At 36.0% G+C, this 18,980-nt stretch overlaps 1 protein-coding gene across 3 annotated transcripts in view; it reads right to left on the bottom strand.

Moving 5' to 3' along the window:
• SPATA17 (spermatogenesis associated 17) overlaps window positions 1–18,980 on the bottom strand; it is a 193,913-nt gene that overhangs the window by 128,461 nt on the left and 46,472 nt on the right. For all 3 annotated transcript variants that reach the window (XM_082427491.1, XM_082427492.1, XM_082427493.1), the window contains one exon: window positions 13,500–13,603. In XM_082427491.1, coding sequence (XP_082283617.1) covers window positions 13,500–13,603 — 104 coding nt within the window. The remainder of the gene's footprint in view (window positions 1–13,499; window positions 13,604–18,980) is intronic.

Genomic DNA, 18,980 nt, shown 5'->3' with positions numbered 1-18,980 from the left:
CCTCTAGTGAGCTTTGCTGTCACCCCAACAGGTAAGTTATCTGTCCCTGTCCACCAGCACCCCGGTGGGCAGCTTCCTGCTCATCTGGGCTGGCACCCTGGCTGCAAAACAGCTCTGGTCCGTGACATCTCAGAAATCCCCACAATCCAGTAGGCTGCTGCCACATCCTCGCCAATGAGGTCTGAGTCTCATCATTAACGGGTGCGGAGAGGCTCTTCCAAAAACTTTCCTTCGGGGACTTCCCTGACAGTCCAGTGGTTAAGACTCTGTGCTTCCACTGCGGGGGGTGAAGGTTCGATCCCTGGTCCGGGAATTAAGATCCCGCAAGCCACGTGGTGCAGACATACAAAAAAACAAAAAACAAAAACTTTCCTCCTTTCAGTACTCTTCTTTAGGCCTAGAGGTGGTAACTTCTCTCGATATTTACTAGTTCCATATTCTTTAGAGTGCTATTTTACCTCTGTTAAAGTTACTCATCTTTTATTAGTTAATAAGTCTTCATATTAAAATTATCTACTTACAACACAGCCAGCACTCAGTGGTGGAGGAGGAATGAAATAAACACAATAGAAACTCCCCATTAGGGAAAAAAATGGGAAAGAAACAGCAGTTGCTGGTCCATAGCGAATATCAAATATGCTACACAGCTCCTGTTCGAGGTGGTTTCTTGGGGAGACAGACAGAGTGTTCCTGGCCCGTCATCTTCCACGACCACATATGAGATGCGCCTTGGACGGGATGATCTTTCTGTGCAAATTCAGGAGCCTTATGATCGCCTGAGGGTAGCTACGCTGCAGCTGGCCAGGCTGGGATTTCTTTCACAACAAATACCCTTGTCAGTATAGTAGGGGTTTGGGTGTTTCACTTCTGGTCAGTTCCATGAGCAAGTAACCACAATCAAGGATCTTATCTAGACATAGTTTTCAAGCCTAGGGACATACGATCTTAGATACCAGCTTCTACGCTCTGCTACTCAATCTTTCAACACCCAGTGCATTCAGTCAGCCAAAACAATACATTTGTGTGGGAAGATGGCAGTTCACTAAACTGCCAAATTTTTCTAGCTTGGATTTTATCCTTTAAACATTTAGTTTGGCTGGTTTATAGTCTGGTCCTGGTAATTCTGATATATTAAGGCTTTGTGATTCTGTTTCCACTATCTTTTTCTTTGTTGTTTTGCTGCTTCTCACTCATGGTGTCTTGCTTTCCTAAATCCCTGGTACTTTCACTGTGCATGACGTTGCATTTGAAAAATGTTTTGTAAGAATAATTTTAGGCCTAGAATTATGGCATCTTCTCTCTGAGAGGCTCTTCATATGCTTCTGTCAGGTTCCTGGGACACTATTAGTCTAGGAGCTCCTAAGTTCAAGTGCAAGACTTGAGGTTCCCTGAATCACTCAGATAAATGGCTGTTTGACTTCAAATCTCGCTAGTTTATTTCCATTGTTACTTACTTACTTTAGGGTTATAGCTTTTGGGGATTCTGGATGAAAGAACAGGGGCAAGTTAAGCAGAATTCCTACTCTTGGTGGCTCTGACTTAGAATTCGGTTTCCTCCTGATCCTGCAAGACTGCCAAAAGCACAGTTCTTTTGCAGTCAGGTAGATGTTCTTTCAAATAGGCAGATGCCTTTAAGGCAAGAGCAGCTTTGAGTGTAGGCTTACATCTCTGAGCTCTCATCTTCTACTATATTTTGGCCAGTAAATTATTTACCACGTTGATAGTTCTTTGATGCTTAGATGTCATCATGAGGATGGTTGGTCTGAATTACTTAGCCATTATCAGACAAGATAACATCTCCAATCTGATCTTTGTCTTGGGCTCACATTTGCCAAGGCCTGGGTTTGTCTCCACCTAAGGCCCTAAACTTCATAGCCACTGCTTAAAAACACTTCAGTTTGAGGTATAGAAGCAATTGGGTTTTTCAATACCACAAGTTTCCAAATTATAAAATTCTCATCAAATACAGACTGTAAACAGAGAGCACTTCCCTTAGCAAAGCAGTATTACCTTCCATCTCTGTTTGTAGGTTGGCTACTATTAGTTCAAGTTCACCTATTTTTTTCATAGGAATTTGCTCAAAGAGGCAAAGAGAGGGCGCATACACCAATATTCTGAAATGTACCTACTATTTCAATTAATGTCAAAGACTCGATTGCTAATGATTCGTATCACATGGTACAGTAGATGGGATCTGAAAAAATCTTTTATACTACATAATAACGGTTTCTAATCTGACATCAAATGGCCTCCAATAGTCAAATTCCCATTTTAAGTGGTTACTTTTAATACTTTACTTCATTGGCCCTGACCAAGTCACATGGTACCTCCACTGCAAGGAAGTCTAATAAAGTGAGTGTTTAGTTTTCTAGGCCCAACAGCAAAGAAGGCGATTTATAAGAAGTTCAGAATGGGTTTTAAGTGAGCCTCGTTATGCTATATGTCACAGTTGAAATATAACTGATACAACTTGCAATAATTCAAAAGTACAAAGAGGCAGTGCATTTTGATTTAAAAAAAAGGAAGACTGAGTTCAAATCTCCAGATCCACCACTACTTAGGTGTGTGAACGTACCCAAGTTACTGAAACCCTGATTTTAGTTTTTTATGTTTAAAATACAATAACATATATCCCCAAAGGGGATCTGTGTGATAGATAACATATAAAACCTCACATGCACAATAGGTGCTTAGTAAACATGATTTACTGTGATTGCAGTCTATTTACTGAGCTGGTCATTGTTTAAATGTCTAAATTTGTCCATATAAAATTTTAGCTTTTTAATTAATTACTACTTTTCTGATTAGTACATACTAATCTTTCTCTTACTGTTATTTACTAAAAACACATAGATATGATATATGAACAGCCAGAAATCTTTGATAAATCTGTATAAAGTATTTCTTTTATGTTTGCACCATGTAAGCAACTACTCAGTTATGATTTTTGTCTACGCTGTATATGTGTCTAAAGAGGAAGCTATTATTATCAAGCATGTGCTGAATATTGATGGAGTAGATATACTCCAGATTCTTAGTGTTTCCATTAGTATTTTCCCACTTAATATTAATTCTGACTTTAAAATAAAGTTGATGAAAGTTCTGGAGAATCCATATGTGATAGCAAAAGGGGGGCAAATACCAACACTGCTTACTGATTTTTTCACTCTAGTAGCTCCAGCTTTGCTTTTGCAGGGCTGTGCATGCTACCAGTCTGAAAGGACATGCTGATTTCCTTCATGTTTCTATTTCTTTGTTAATTAAAGCACAATTGGAAATCTGCTGCCTAGCAAGCTTTATGTATTAAAAAGTCTTCAACTCCAAGGAAGTAGAAATCTAGTGCTGTGTTTCCCTGATGCAGAACGTTAAGCAATCTCAATGTTCTTCAGTTTTGTCATTAGCCTGATGCATTTGTTGACTCTGCACGATTTCCTGCCAGAGCAAGATTACTTAAAGACAATAAGGGTGGCCATATTGAGTCTCCCAGATAACCATTATAAGAATGAGAGACTATGTTCAAATCTTTTGAATTCAGTTTCCTAAAAACTAGATGCATATTTATAAAAATGACTCAAGGTTTTGTTTTTTGGCTTTATCCTTGAAAACAAATGCAAATTAGCAGATTACAAAGACAGCATTTAACACAAATATTGAAATAAATATTTTGAACCAGCAGGCTGTTAGTTCTGGATGGCGACTATCGTCACTGGGAATAAACACTGACATTTTAACAGGAAATACTGAGAGAGGAACTGTAAATTTTAAGACCTAAGAGAATTTCTCATAGTTGAACTGGAAGTTGTTCACACAAAAATAATAGCAAGGGACAAAGGACAGAAAGTCAGAGTTTAATATGCTCAGTTAAGCACATGGGTATATGGATTCCAGAATAACCAAAGAGACCAAGCATGCAGCCCAGTTCATGCCAATATGGGAGAGCTGCCTAGGGCTCTTAGAAGGCCTGGAGGTTGTTCTCATAAATGTGTTGCTTCATCAGCCCTATCCAGATCAGAAAGAGCTGAAAATGCAGTTAACAGACTTTGACGTCTCCAATTTGGCATTTTGGTAAGCATGTCGATGAATACAAGGCCTCTTAAATATAATATTAAAATTGTAATAATGGTCATATTAATGATAAATACATTAGTCATCCTTCTCCAATACTAGTGATTTCTGGGGGTGTTGCCACTCTGAGATAACCTTTTCTAACTATGGGAATATGAAACAACCTTTATGCATCAGGAGTATATACAAGGGATTTCAAAAATATCTTTTAGTATTACGAATATTTTTTTTTAATTTCATAATAGTTAAATTTAGAGCACTTTTAACTTTAGAGTTTTAAATACATAATTATAATGTGTATATACAAAATATTTACACGTATTATCATATCTGTCTTGGTCATGGTAAATGATACTTTAATACCATATACTTATGGAATATGTATAAGGAATATGGAATATTCCTTATTCCTTATAAGATTAGTCTTATTTAAATTTTCCTAGCACCTTTATGGAATTCAAAGTGCTTTGAGTTTTGTGGCAAATAAATATACAGATTTGTTTTCTTTTAAATATATTTATTACCATATGAAGCAAATGATCTCAGATTTAAAGAGAATTGGGAATCTCCTAGTTTGTCAACAAATGCAGAAATTCTTTCTACACAAAAGTCTACCTGACACTTCAGATGAATCCTTCTGTTGGAATATTTTGTAGCTCACAAGTCAGCCTATCACTGAGTAGTATTGAATTATTGGAAATATATTTTTCATGTTGAACACAAATCTACCCATTTGTCTTAATTTTTTCCCTTTTTATAAATGTAGTGCATGACAGTTCTTTAAAATTTGAAGACTGACATCATGCCTTCATTTAGGCTGCTGTTTTCCAGTCTCGGAATTCCAACTCTTTATGATTACTAAGTCCCTTAAATTCCTGGTCGTTTTCTGTTGGATGCAGATTTTTGAGTCAATATTCATCATAAATAGTGACACCCAGAATTTAACACTATGCATCAAACATAGTCCAACTGAGAAACTTTTATTTCCTATGATCTTTCTACCATTTCATTCATTTTGAAATGAATTAAAATAGTATTAAAATAGTATAATATACTGGAAAGAGCACCATTTATGAGGTCATAACATCTAGAATCCCATCTCAGTTCTGCCACAATTTAGCAGTTTAACCTTGGGCTACACAGCTACAATGGCCACACACTTTTGTGTGTTTCTTTAACACATACGTGCAGAGAATGGCGGCATCCAGGTTTTGATTACTTAGGTGAGGGATCAAAGGTGCGTTCTCTGAAGGAACTGAGAGAAAAGGAATAGGACTCAGAGTGGAAATTTGTAGGTGTGAAGCACAAGTCCCTTCTTTCACCATTCACCCAAATGCAGCTACAGCATCTTCTCCCTCAACAGAGTATCAGAAATTTCTTCTTTGGAGAAATTAAATAGCCTATAAGAAAGACTTCCACATACTGGCATTTGGGCATCCCCCCAGTGAAAGGGGTCAGCTCCCTTGTCCAATCACTTTAAAAGCAACCGAAGCCTGCCAATCAACAAAATCTGCTTATGTACGTACACACCCAAACTGGCACTTCAGTTCCTCATGTACGTGTATAAACAGCTGAAGATCACCAGCTGCGTGAGGAAAGGCTCCAACTTAAAAGGGAAGATGATAATAACCAATTGAAAAAAAAAAAAAAAACCACCCTGGAGGAAATCAGTATCACAGAGACTAAATAAAAGTTATCCTCTGAACTTGAATTATTATCAGTGCTGATTATTTTTCATTTGCCACACCTCCAATCCATTCTACACACTTGCACTGGGACTAAGCCCTACAAATTGTTTTACAGATGGGTTTAGTCTAACAGAACACTAGCATTCAGGAGGAAGAAGTTGGGGGTATTTCTTCCTCATTCCTCTTTGATGCCACACACCTCTGGCAATAACTGAATTCCTCTACAAGTATAGGTCATGGCCAGGGGTCAGGGGCTCTCACTTCTCCTTGGCTCTCACTGTAGCCATTAATGTTATTCCTTCCCCTTAACTCTTCTACCCTGGTAGTAGCAACATCGCACTGTTGCTGGTCTCTGGATGCCAAAACCTCTCTTGCTGAGCCCTTAACCCTGTGCACATCTCTGCAATTACCCTTTCATTTAACTCTCTTTATTTGAGGAATAAATCCTGAGGTGGATTCTGCTTCCTGCCAAGACCCTTTCTGCTCCAGTATTTTAGAGAAATATGAGATACTTTATTAATAAGAACAGAAGGCTACAAAAAAGAAATGATCATAACAGTAGAAATATTTCATGAAAGTTAAAAATTATTGCTAAAATAAAAATTTCAGTAGAAGGGTAGGAAGGAGGTCTCTCACAAAAGTAGAATGGGAGGATAAAGGCCCAGGGTAAAGAAAGGGGCAGAAAAGTATAAGAAACTCCCCACGTAACTTCTGGAGGTCCATCATCCAGCCAATGAAAGAAAAAAGAATAAAAGAAAATAGAAACAAGGAAATTATCAGAAATAATAATAATATTACAGAAATAATATAAGAAAATACTGGAGAACTAAAGTATCCACTGATGCTCAGAACAAAGGAAGCAAATAAAAGTCATAGAAGTCATAAAATTGAGAAATTTCAAAAACTTCAGGAAAAAAATTCAAAACATCCTTTAATGATCTACAAATGGACCATTGGATCCTCCAACATGTTCATACCAAGGCCACACCTTTTCCAGGTCACTTCCAGCCAATGGTTGAGAATGACGGGGTACTAAGGCAGGATCATTCTGGCAAGATAGCAGACTCCTCCAGAGGGTAACTTTGGCTTGAGGACAAGCCATCAGCCTTTCTTGAAAACGTGCCGCAATCCCAGTCTCTCCCCAATTTTTCTTCTTTCTCTCTCTTCATAGGTGTCAGACTTGGGCTACAGACTGAAGGTTTTCCCCACCTCGTCCTGCTTCTTCCCCCCAATAAACTTCTTGCACATCTAATTCCATCTTAGCATCTGTTTCTTGGTGAACTTGAACTAACACACATTGAAAAAGGAAAAAAAAAAATAGATCACTTTCAAAGAGAGGAGAAACAGAATAGTGAGTATTTAGCAATTTTGAATGTTAAAAATAAGGGAGCAACTCCTTCAAAATTCTAAGGAAAAATAATTTGCAACCTAGAATGTTATATGCAGCCAAGCAACTAATCAAATTTCAGGATAGAATAAGACATATTTAAAACAAGCAAAGACTCCAAAAATTGCTTTCTATGATCGTTATTACAGCAGTTGCTCCAGGTAAAACAAGGAAATAAATCGTGAAAAGGTAACACAGATCCACAGAATTGTGAGTCCAGCCCAGGAGAAAGAAAGTTAAGAAATGTCTTCTCAAGAAGAAATCTTTATTGTGTCTAGAGAAAATGCAGTCTGTTTGGAGCAGGATGAAGGGGAGGCCAAAGAGGGCATGCTCCAGAGGAAAGGGGGACTTAATTGGATTTCCTGCTAAGAGAACAACTGGAAAATAATTAATGGCATATACAATTTGCATATAAGACAAGAGGAAAAAATAAGGAAGATAGAAATTAACCAAAAAAGGAATTAAGTAAATATACTCATCCTACATTAATTACTTTTGTAAGGAACCCTACTTCCATAATCACAAAAATGTAAATACTGATATAGATTCATCTAAAAAGAGATACAAGTGGAGGTGAGAAGTATAAGAGAGTTAAATCCTCCTCTACCATATTACATGCAAATAATTTAAAAGATCTGAGGTGTAAAATCAGGCAATATCAGATCAGCATACAGTTTAGAAACATTCAGTGAGCACAAGAAGAAATAGCGGGACTTCCCTGGTGGCACAGTGGTTAAGAATCCGCCTGCCAATGCAGAGGACACGGGTTCGAGCCCTGGTCCGGGAAAATCCCACATGCTGCAAAGCAACTAAGCCCGTGCATCACAACTACTGAGCCTGCACTCTACAGCCCATGAGCCACAACTACTGAGCCCACGTGCCGCAACTACTGAAGCCCACGCGCCTAGAGCCCATGCTCTGCAACAAGAGAATAAGTCACCGCAATGTGAAGCCCAGGCACCACAACGAAGAGTAGACCCTGCTTGCCGCAACTAGAGAAAGCCCACACGCAGAAACGAAGGCCCAACACAGCCAAAAATAAATAAATAAATAAATTTATAAAAAAATAAAAGAAGAAGAAGAAATAGCTAAGAGAAGAAAGTGGTAACCATTAGGGACTGGGTAAAATAATGTGGTAAGGTGACTCTTTTATCTAATATAAAACATTTGTTAATAGGTAATATATTTAACAATATGCATGTGTTATGTTGATATATATTCTTCTTTACCATAAAATGGTAAAAGAATTCTAAATTAAAAAAGAAAACTCTCTAAGTTTGTGTTTTCATTGATTGTCTCTTTCCCAACTTTGTACTATGTTCTATTCTTTGCCTTTCCTTCGAGCTCTCTGAAAGACAGTTTTTAGACATGGTTTAATGTCACAAAATACTGACGACTTATATTGTACTTGGCAATTAATGTTTCTATAAACTAAAAACATATATATATACAACCTAATTCATGAAATTTTATATCTGTTTGCTTACTTTGAATTAAAAATAGCCTCATATAAAACTGAATGTTAATTCTGTAATATCATAGGGAAGTATATATTTACAAAGATTGGCTCCCTTTTTTTCTATCTTGTCCTCGATAATAATAGCTGCTATTTGAAGAATGTCAGTTATATGCTCAATGTTTCCTATACTGCATGCCTCACAAAAATTCTGCAAAGTAAATATTGCTGCTCCAAAGTGTACAGATGAAGAACCCTAACTTCTGTAAGATTAAGTAACTAGTTCAAGGTTACAAAACTAGAGAGTAGCAGAACCATGATTTTAATCCACGTTGATCTGAGTCCAAAGTTAGTGTTCTTGACCACTCATTCTTGAATTTGTCAGCTTAAAGCTTTCATGATGTAACCAAGAGAAATAAAAACATACGGCCACACAAAAGCTTGTCCACGAGTGTTCATAGCACCATCATTCATAATAGTCAAAAAGCAGAAACAACTCAAATGTTCATCAACTGGTAAATGGATAAATAACATGTGGCTTATCCATAAAATGGAATATTAATTGGTAGGAAAAAGGAATATAGTACTAATATATGCTACAAAATGGATGAACCTTGAAAACATCGGGCTAGGGGAAAGAAATCAGTCACAAAAGACCACATATTATAAGATTCAATTTATTTGCAACGTCTAGAATAGGCAAATCTACAGAGACAGAAAGTAGATTAGGGGTTGCCTAGGACTGGGCAGGAATGGGAAGAATGGTAGGGGTGGGGGAGTGACTGGAAAGGGTATAGGATTTCTTTTTATGATGATGAAAATGTTTAAAATTGATTGTGGTGATGGTTGTACAACTTTGTGAATATGTCAATGCTAACCTCCACAGAATTGTACATTTTAAATGGATAAACTGTATGGTATGCGAATTACATCTCAATAAAGCTGTTACAGAAAAAACAAAATAAACAAGTATATCCTTTAAAAAAAACTTTGCTGATGTATGCAAAGATAGGTAAAGAATTATACCCATAAAAATCTTTCTAGCCAAACCAGGGCTACACAAAATCAACATGCTGGAAAACTAATTTGCTTTAATGAATGACAAATGTACACTCAAAACAGACCTACTGTTATGCACTATTAGCAACCAACAACTACACTGAAGCATTAAACTTGGGGGAATATATTACTTTTAGCTTTAATTTCTGTCCAAAAAAGAGTCAGTTTTCTGCACTTCAAGCTAATATGTTTTATTAATGCTACTAATCTGTAACTCTGTAGCTAATTTTTAATTTCATTATATAATTTTCTCATTTATAACCTGGGGCAATTTTTGCATATCAAGCTAGATATTACAAAGAAACTTGTCTACCAAATGCAAACTCAGCCTTAAATTAATCAATTCCATTTATCTTTGTGATAAGTCCACTCTTGGTTAAAGAATATATTCTTGTGTGTATATATATATATATATATATACAGTTTTTTACTATTAACTATAGAATAGATAAACTATTTCTATTAATGAAAGAGCAAGCCCAGTGTTGTCTGGCCTTGAATTGTGCAACACAATTCAAGTGCAAAACATATTCTGATATAAAGTATATTTTACTAATTTATTTTCTGTAAATGATTTTATCCTGTCCAAAGACAGAGGAATGCACTAGATCTTTCATATGTTCTTTGAAATCCAGAAACTATACATTTTAATGCTTGTTGGTATAAGTAATTAGGATACATCATAATTGCTTTGACACAATATTAAAGTTTGAAACATAATCTTGAAAAGACATCACATAAAAATATTGCCTTTCTCTACATCTGCGTCTTTATGCCTGTCCTGCCCCTAGGTTCTTCAGAACCATTTTTTTTTTTTTTTTTTTTTGAGGACACGGGAAGGGGGTAGGGTAAGCTGGGACGAAGTGAGAGAGTGGCATGGGCTTATAAATACTACCAAATGTAAAATAGATAGCTAGTGGGAAGCAGCCGCATAGCACAGGGAGATCAGCTCGGTGCCTTGTGACCACCTAGAGGGGTGGGATAGGGAGGGTGGGAGGGAGACGCAAGAGGGAGGAGATATGGGGATATATGTATATCTATAGCTGATTCACTTTGTTATAAAGCAGAAACGAACACACCATTGTAAAGCAATTATACTCCAATAAAGATGTTAAAAAAAAATTGTCTTAAGTTAATGTAAAGTAACTTTTGTCCAAGGCAAATGCTGAAAATCAACATGCTTATTGAACAAATACTATATGCAAGTCACTGTACATGGAAAGTATCCTCTAAGGTGGCCTCCAACAATCCCCACTCCAGAAGTCATCCCCTTGTGTGATCCTCCCCTTTGAGTGTGGGATGAACCTAGTCTCTTGCTTTAAATGAATAGAGTACAGCCAAAGTGATAAGATGCCACTTCTGATATTAGGTTACCAAAAGGATGTGGCTTCCATCTTGGATGTATTCTCCTGTTCTCTGGTTCAGTTGCTCTGAGGGAAGCCAATTTGCACGTTATAAGCTGTCCTATGGAGAGGTCCACGTGGCAAGAAACTGAGGTATGCCAGTGGCCAATGGCCGGAGGAACTGAGGCCGATGTGAGTGAGCTTAGAAGTGGATCTTCCCCCAGTCGAGCCTCCATATGAGACGGCAGCTCTGGCCGAGAGCCAGATGGCAACCTCATGAGACACCTTGGCCCAGGCACAGAGCAAAGCCCTCCTAGATTCCTGATAGATAAAATGATGAGATAATAAGTGTGTACTGTTTTAAGCTGCTTTGGGTCGAATTTGTTATGAAGGAAAAGGTAACTAGAGTCCTAGGTAACATGATTCCAATGATTTTCAGTGGAAAATAGGATAAAGAAACATGAAGAAACAATCCAAACAAATCTGTTGCATATTCTTCCGTGAGAAAGAAGAAAACACTTTATTTCAGCAAAATTAATACCCTAATAGATATTTTTTAAATGTACCAGACTATTTAAATATAACTATTATGAAAAATGCAATTGAACATGCATGCCAAAACACAGGTGTAATCATGTCGCTGCTCTCCTTAAAAAGGAAGTCCACTCCAAGCTTTAATATGGTCTAAAATGCCCTGGTAAGTTATGGTCCCTGCTGGATTTATCCCTAGCCAATCCTTCCATCATGTTCCATGCACCATGTTCCTACCACCCCCAGAGCACAGCCCTAGCCTTTCCCCAACACTGTCTTTTTACAATACCCCATTCCAAGATAAAAATAACAACAATGATAATAATAGCAAAGGAACTACAAACAGTCTACGAATAAATACAAGAACAAAGAGGGGGTAAACGATTAGGAAATTAATCACTGATGGAGAATATACACCTGAAAAAAATATGACCTCTAAGAGAGGTAGAAGTAAAAAGAATAAGTCTGTAATATGATAAAGAATACCAGGCTAAACCAAATTGTCAGGGCAGATACACCAGGCTCTCTAGTGGCTAGGCATATTCCCAGTAAAATCAGGAACAAAACAAGGATAAATGGAAATATCTGTTGAACAGAAGAAACAGGCCTTTCTAAAACCACCTTCCACATGTTTGTCTCTTTGAGAACCTTCTCCTATTCAGGCATAGGACTTGGATGAAGCAAGTGAGGCCTCTAAAATGTAAAATTTAAGGATACACTCTCAAGGTTGGGGAAGTGCAGGGTCGGCACCTGCATGACCCTGACAGTGAGCGCCTCCTTAACTTCTGTGCCTTAACAGTCTCCCTTGCCTCACCCTAGGCTCAGTCCTGCTCAAATTCTCTCTCTTGCATCTTCCACTAGCTCTTTCCTCCTGACAAGCTCAAGTCTGCCATTTACAGATAGCCAGCCCATCAACAGAACTTTGGATTTCTTAGGAAGAAATTAAATAGCAGCCCCTGTGGCCCACATGTTTCTGAGTTTTCCAACTTTTCTCATTAACTAAATCCTATTCCAGCTTCCCCAAATCTTCATTGCTATTTCCAAAGAAACCAACTTTACAAATTCCCCATACTCAATCTCCAAAGACCAGACTCTTTTATACACACAACATATGCGAGAAAGTTAAAAGGTGGGAAGTTAGTTTTTAGATATTTCTTATGATATATATATAATTTTAGGGTCTCAGACAACACCTTTGTCTTAACAACTTAATGTCGATTGTTCTCTCTAGTTCAAAAAATGTTAAGAGTAAAATGAAATAATGTATGTGAAAACTGAAAGTAAAACTATTATGTAAATGTCAACTATGATTCGTCACTATTTTCTTTTTATTGAAATCTATTATAAGCATATGTCGCTTATATGTTATTGGAATGGGGCAATGTTACAAGAGGAGAAGACTAGCTATTTTTGAAGTAATATGAAAACTTAGTACATAGAGCTTTGGTAAAGCTGAATGAATAGTGCTGCAATAACTTTAAATCTACAGAAGACATCGTCCTAAGGCCTAAATCCAGGTGTTATCTTTCTGTGTGTTTACAGAAATAAAAACTGACAGTAAAGCAGTCCATTTTAATGTGTTCCATAATGTTTTCTTCTTTGAGAGGCAAGTTCTTGCCATTGAACATGTTCTGAGGATTGTCATACTTAAGCCTTCATCTATGTAATCCTTTTACAGATAAATCCATCTGAAAATGAGGCAATTTTACTGAAACTAAGCTATTTGCATAGTGTCAAGGTAGGCCTACTACACACATGAATAATCCAATTTACAGTCAAGAGTACAAGATATTTAAAAATACAACAGCCTCAAATTGTTAAAGCGAATCAGATATCTCTATCTTATCAATAAATTTCTGCCTAAAATATCACTTAGTGTTAGAAAGTATTCCTAAGTCTGATAATGATCAACATCTATGGAGTAACCTTTCTAAAATTGTGACGAGTAGACGAGTGATTATACTACTCACCTAACAGCATCATTGGTCTCTGAAACAGCTTTCAGGTACTCCTTCAAATAAAAATAATTAAAGCAGTATTTCCGAATCTTATAGCCTCGCCATCGCCTCTGAATCTATTGAATTAAATAAAAAGAGGAAATATGCCAGTGAACATTTTTAGTGAAAACATTAATAATTCTTCAAAATCAAGGTAATGATGGATGATGCCTCCTATCAAATAAAGTCTTAGGCTTTTCCGCTAATATAACAGTTGCCAATATAGGCTGTACTCATAGATTATAAAATATTATAAAGACAAAAGCATACTCTAGGTTACTATAATTTTTTATAATATTTATCATTCTTTTACAAATACTAAATGTGAAATTAACTATTGAAAGATCAAAAATTTGCTTTACCAATTCCTACCTCTTCCACTTCCTGACCAGACAGATTTTTTGTTTTTCATAGCCAACAGGCTTGAAGATTGTATTTCATCTCAATGAAATCAATGTTTTTAATGGACTCTTTTTTTGGCCATATCACGCAGCTTACAGGATCTTAGTTCCCTGACCAGGGATTGAACCCGGGGCCATGGCAGAGAAAGCACTGGGTCCTAACCACTGGACTGCTAAGGAACTCCCTTTAATGGGCTTTTTAAATTCAGTGCTATCAAAATCTTTAAACAAAATGTTGTCTTGTACCTTCATCATGACATTTTAATACTTCTTTAATAATAACAGTAGGTAACATTTATTGAGCTCTTATTATGTGTGAGGCACATTCTAAGGGTTTTGTTTGTATGTACGCATTTAATCATTAGAACATTTCTATGAGATATTTACAGATGAGAAAACTGCTGAAAAGAGAAGTTATTCAATTTTCCCATAATTATTCAGCTATTAGTGATGGATTCAGGAATCAAATTAGGACTCAGGGGGCCCATTCTCTAAACCATTGCAATATAGAACTGTGAACAAAGTGAACTGCAATTTTCAATGAACAAATATTTCTGTTGAAAGTATCTTTTTTTCTTTTTTTGAGATGAGAGGAGTGTTGGTGTCTAAGAAAGCATACTTAAGTGGGCTACTAGATGCCTTAAAAGCCCTAGTAATCATAAGAAGGATCAGTCAATCTCTTTAAGCTCTATTTTTGCTAATACAACCTCTATTAGAAAAACTCAAAACAAAAATTATAATGTATAGATCCTAATTTTGTGGAAAACCAAAAAAACCTCAACTTCTTTAAAGGAGTAGAAGAAGAAGAAATAGAAAAAATTGAAAAAAAATGTTAACTTAGCCTTGCATAAAGACTTAACTTCATTCTCTAAAATTTTCCAGTGGTTTCCATATATTTATGAATTATTTGCATACTATGAACGATTCTTTTTTTGGATATGAAGTCCTTCCAATGTTTTTCAAAGTTAGCTAAGCTAGGAACACACATCTTTAAAATTTATTTTTTCATAGGAAAAAGTAATTAATGAGAGAATGAGCCTCACTCCGTTGGGTTTTATCCCAAAAGCCTATGATTTTTTTAACTAAATATGTTGAGTTTAAAATTTTTATAACCTTGAATGCTGGATCTATAAGAATAAACAGGAAAAATATTTTACTTGAATTATGAGCCCTTATTTTTCTCTGTTTTAAAATATGGCCATTTAAAAGGTATTTTACAATCTGAAATATTAAACATGAAGACTTTGAAGAAATGTTTCAGTCAACCTCCCAGTATGAGAATGACTAAAATAATTGAAGTTATGCAAAACCACTTATCTTACTGTTCTTATTATAAGAAAAATTAAATCAGAGAAATTAATTCTGCAAAGTAAAACTAAGTAGAATAACAAGCTAGTGTAACGATGTTATAGAATGTCTTTCTAAATATTTTTCAAATGATCTTAATTTAGAGCTTAATTATTTAAATAAAGAAAAATTAATTTTTCTAAAGTTCTATACTCAGTTTAGAAACTACCTCCCTCTAATTTGACCAAAATTGTATTATGGCTGTCAAAGAAAGAGGAGGAATTGATACAAAAACCATTTTCCTAATGAAAAACCATTTTCCTAATATATATATATAATTATACATGTGAATAATGACTATTTTCCTGGCTTATTTAATTTAATCATTACAGTATCATTCTGAGGTAGAGATTATTATTAGTTTTCTTTGATAAAAGAGGAAATTGGCACAGAGAGCTTAAATAAATGCCTTGGGTCATACAGCTGGTTGGATGGCTTCACATGAATTTCAGCTTACTTTTATTGCATATACAGTATTAATTGTATTAAAGACAGGAACAGTTGTAAACAAAACTACTGATAGAAAATCCATCATCGGCAATAGAAGTGACTCAGGAAGCATGGGAAAATATTAGGATATCAAATACTGTTAAGGGATGGACTACCTATTACATGAAAACACCACTGAATTTTAAATCAAGTAAGATTAAATGTGTCAGAAAACATAAAAGATGCATGCTGAAGTACTGAGAAGGAAAGACGGAGGATGCTGGTTTATGATTAGGTCATGGCAGAGTAGTGGGGGTGCCCACTTGGAGAGAAGAAGTTGAAAGGGCAAACTCTGAAACTGGCTGAAAAATCTGTGCCAGTAGGAAGGGAACTAACAGAGGCCAATGGCATGGGCTCCTTCCCACTCCACACTGAGCAACTAAACAAACAGCACTAACCACACCCTCAGAGCCCACCATTAAGCTCTCAGACAGTCTTCTAATGCACCAACTCCTTAAACATCTACCCAAAAGCATGCTAGGATTCCTTTCCAAGACAAATCCTGGTATTCACAACTGGGTATTAAAGCTCATAATAGGTTAAGTGATGGTTAAGATAACAAATTAAAACTCATCCACACTGAAGTATAATAATCAACCTTTCAATGCCTTTGTTAGAGGTGAGTGAGTGAAAACAGCTGGAAGAAGCTGGGCGTGTGAGTGGGTGAAGATGCCGCCATCCAGTGAAGTAAAGAATCTAAAATTTACTGAACTCCATGAATGTGCCAGGTGTTAGGCTAACTGCTTTAATTCTCATGGTAACCTTGTGAAGAGGGCATGATCTCCATGTTAAAAATGAAGAAACTGAGGTTAATAACTTGATTAAGGTCACAGCAATACCAGTAAAAGAGTAAATGACAGAGCCAGGATACAAACCCAGCTCTGTCTTATTCCAAAGCCCAGGCTTTTTCCACTAAAACATCTGAGGGATGTACTGTATAGAGAGAAAGAGTGTGTGCAATGCTCTTTAATATAAAAGACACCATTTTCTTACATTATAGGGAACCCAGTTTAACCAATATCTAATTGATATAAGATACAAATAGCTGAGATTCTACCATACTTCCTGTTATAGGAACAAACGACATCTTAAATTTTGCCTATGTTTCCTATTGATATCCCAGTACTAGTGAATAAACTTAAGTATTTTAAAACAAAGTACTTTCAAGAGGCAAAATGACTTTTGATAATAAAATGACTTTTGATCATTTCAAGGTGAGTGGGTTACGACTTCCAAAAACGGGCTAGTATTCATGTCCTTCAAAGTAATTAGCAACTTTCAGAAGTGATTGGTATAAAACAATTATTGTCATTGATCAGCTCTGAATAGATAATTTTAAACAAAGTCATTGCGTGCTCAGCAGATTACAGCTTGTTAACGGGCAAGTTCTAAATGACCTCTTAAGCTAGTCAAATCAATGATGCATATTCCTCATTAAGTAACATCAAAATGTAAGTGGTCTTATAAATAATGTTTATTTTAAGCACTAAAATAAATGGCAAAACCTTGATATATCAAAAGCCATCTGTTCATAGAAAAGATTTTCCCTCCATTGGGTTTATTATTATTCCTCAAAATTCACAGTAATCTTAATGTTATCAAAAGAGAGAAAAAATGTTTTGGCACCTAAAATTAAAATTAAAACATGAAAGACAAATTCACTGATGATACCCTTCCCAGGACTAATGCTCTAAATGTATATGAGAGCATATAAATAGGACACATCATAATTATACTTTTACTTATTAGAATGTTCAACATTCTAGAAGACTATACAGTGAGCACAGAAAAGTGGGTTTACTAAATTTTCAAAGATAGGGTGTTTAAAACTAGTAATATCAAAGTTTTCATTCTCAATGCCACTACATTATCATGTCAAAAACATACCTATATATATGTTATATATGTTATATATATGTTACTCTAGTGGTCCTCTTGTTATTATAGTCCTTATTTTCCTTTAAGTGAGGATTTCTATCTGAACTAAAATGTCTCGGGGCACTAATTTCAAGTTGAATCATTTAAAATAACTGCAACAATAAAGGATCGGTTGAGACACCCATGAATACCATTGAGAAAGTATATGTGATTGATCAATAACATGGACAAGGTTTCCAGGGTAAAAGAAATTCTACCTTAAACAATTAATTACATCTGCAGTTCTTTAAAACTCTCTAAGTTTTAGATTATTAGCATTTTTCATTCCTCATAGATCTTTGAAAATGAAAGGAAAAAGTCTGATGGAACATATTTTTCAAGAGAGATCTCCAAGATACAACATATTAGCACTTCTTGAAATCTGCATTCATATGACCTTGTTCCAGTTAGGATTCAAGATGTGTGAGATGACCCAAAGGAGGCTTTTCAAAGGAATTGCAAGGAATCAGTAATGCTTAGAGAGTTTACCTTTGTTAACTTCTAAAGTCTGTGCCAGATTATATATACTCATTAAGTTGAGTTTATTGAAGACCAGTATATTCTAAGAGTTAATTTATAAAGGGAGAGATCCGCAGTTGAAAAACAGCAGTCTTAGTAACGATTTGGTGGGGCTTCTAAAGTTTTAACAAAGTTAGAGTCCTCTTTTCTTTCCACTAATTTTGCAGGGTCCAAAGCAGGTATGGCGGAGGTTCAAATACAACCAAATTCAAATTTTTGGATCACAAAAATCTATGTGATCTGCACCTTGTACTCCATACAGGAAAGAAATGACAGATTCTCTTTCATCGTTTGCTACATCCTACACAAAAATCCATTTAAAATTGTAGCAAGAACGGTGTTTTACCTGGGGTTATGATAGATGACAAATCCAGATGCTAACAATAGCAATATGTGCAGACCACAGCTCAAACATTCATTTATAAGGTGATGTTTTTCATCCTAAGCCATCCAATTCTGCCTACAAGGGGAAGCACCTGACACTGAATTGGGATGTCTCAATTTGGTTTTCAATGAAGTATTACTAAATTTAGAATTCCCTGAGTGAAATGTACTACCAGTAAGAATGCTCATGAATTACCAGGGTCATGGGGTCAGGCAACCAAGAAAACCAGAGTGTAAGCAATAAAATTTCCCTAACAGCTCAGTCAAGCATTCATATAGTTGCTCTCATCCAGATTTTTGAAGAAAGGAGGAGAAGACTAGAAGTAAAGGCAAGTCTATACGTGACCAGAAATAACAGGAATGTGGGTACCAGACCTCTTGGGTTCAATTCCTAACA

The sequence above is a fragment of the Balaenoptera physalus genome (assembly GCF_965194825.1).
Source record: "Balaenoptera physalus genome assembly, chromosome: 1".
Classification (NCBI taxonomy): Eukaryota; Metazoa; Chordata; class Mammalia; order Artiodactyla; family Balaenopteridae; genus Balaenoptera; species Balaenoptera physalus.
Note: the sequence above shows the minus strand (reverse complement) of the source record. Positions and strands in the feature narration are given on the sequence as shown.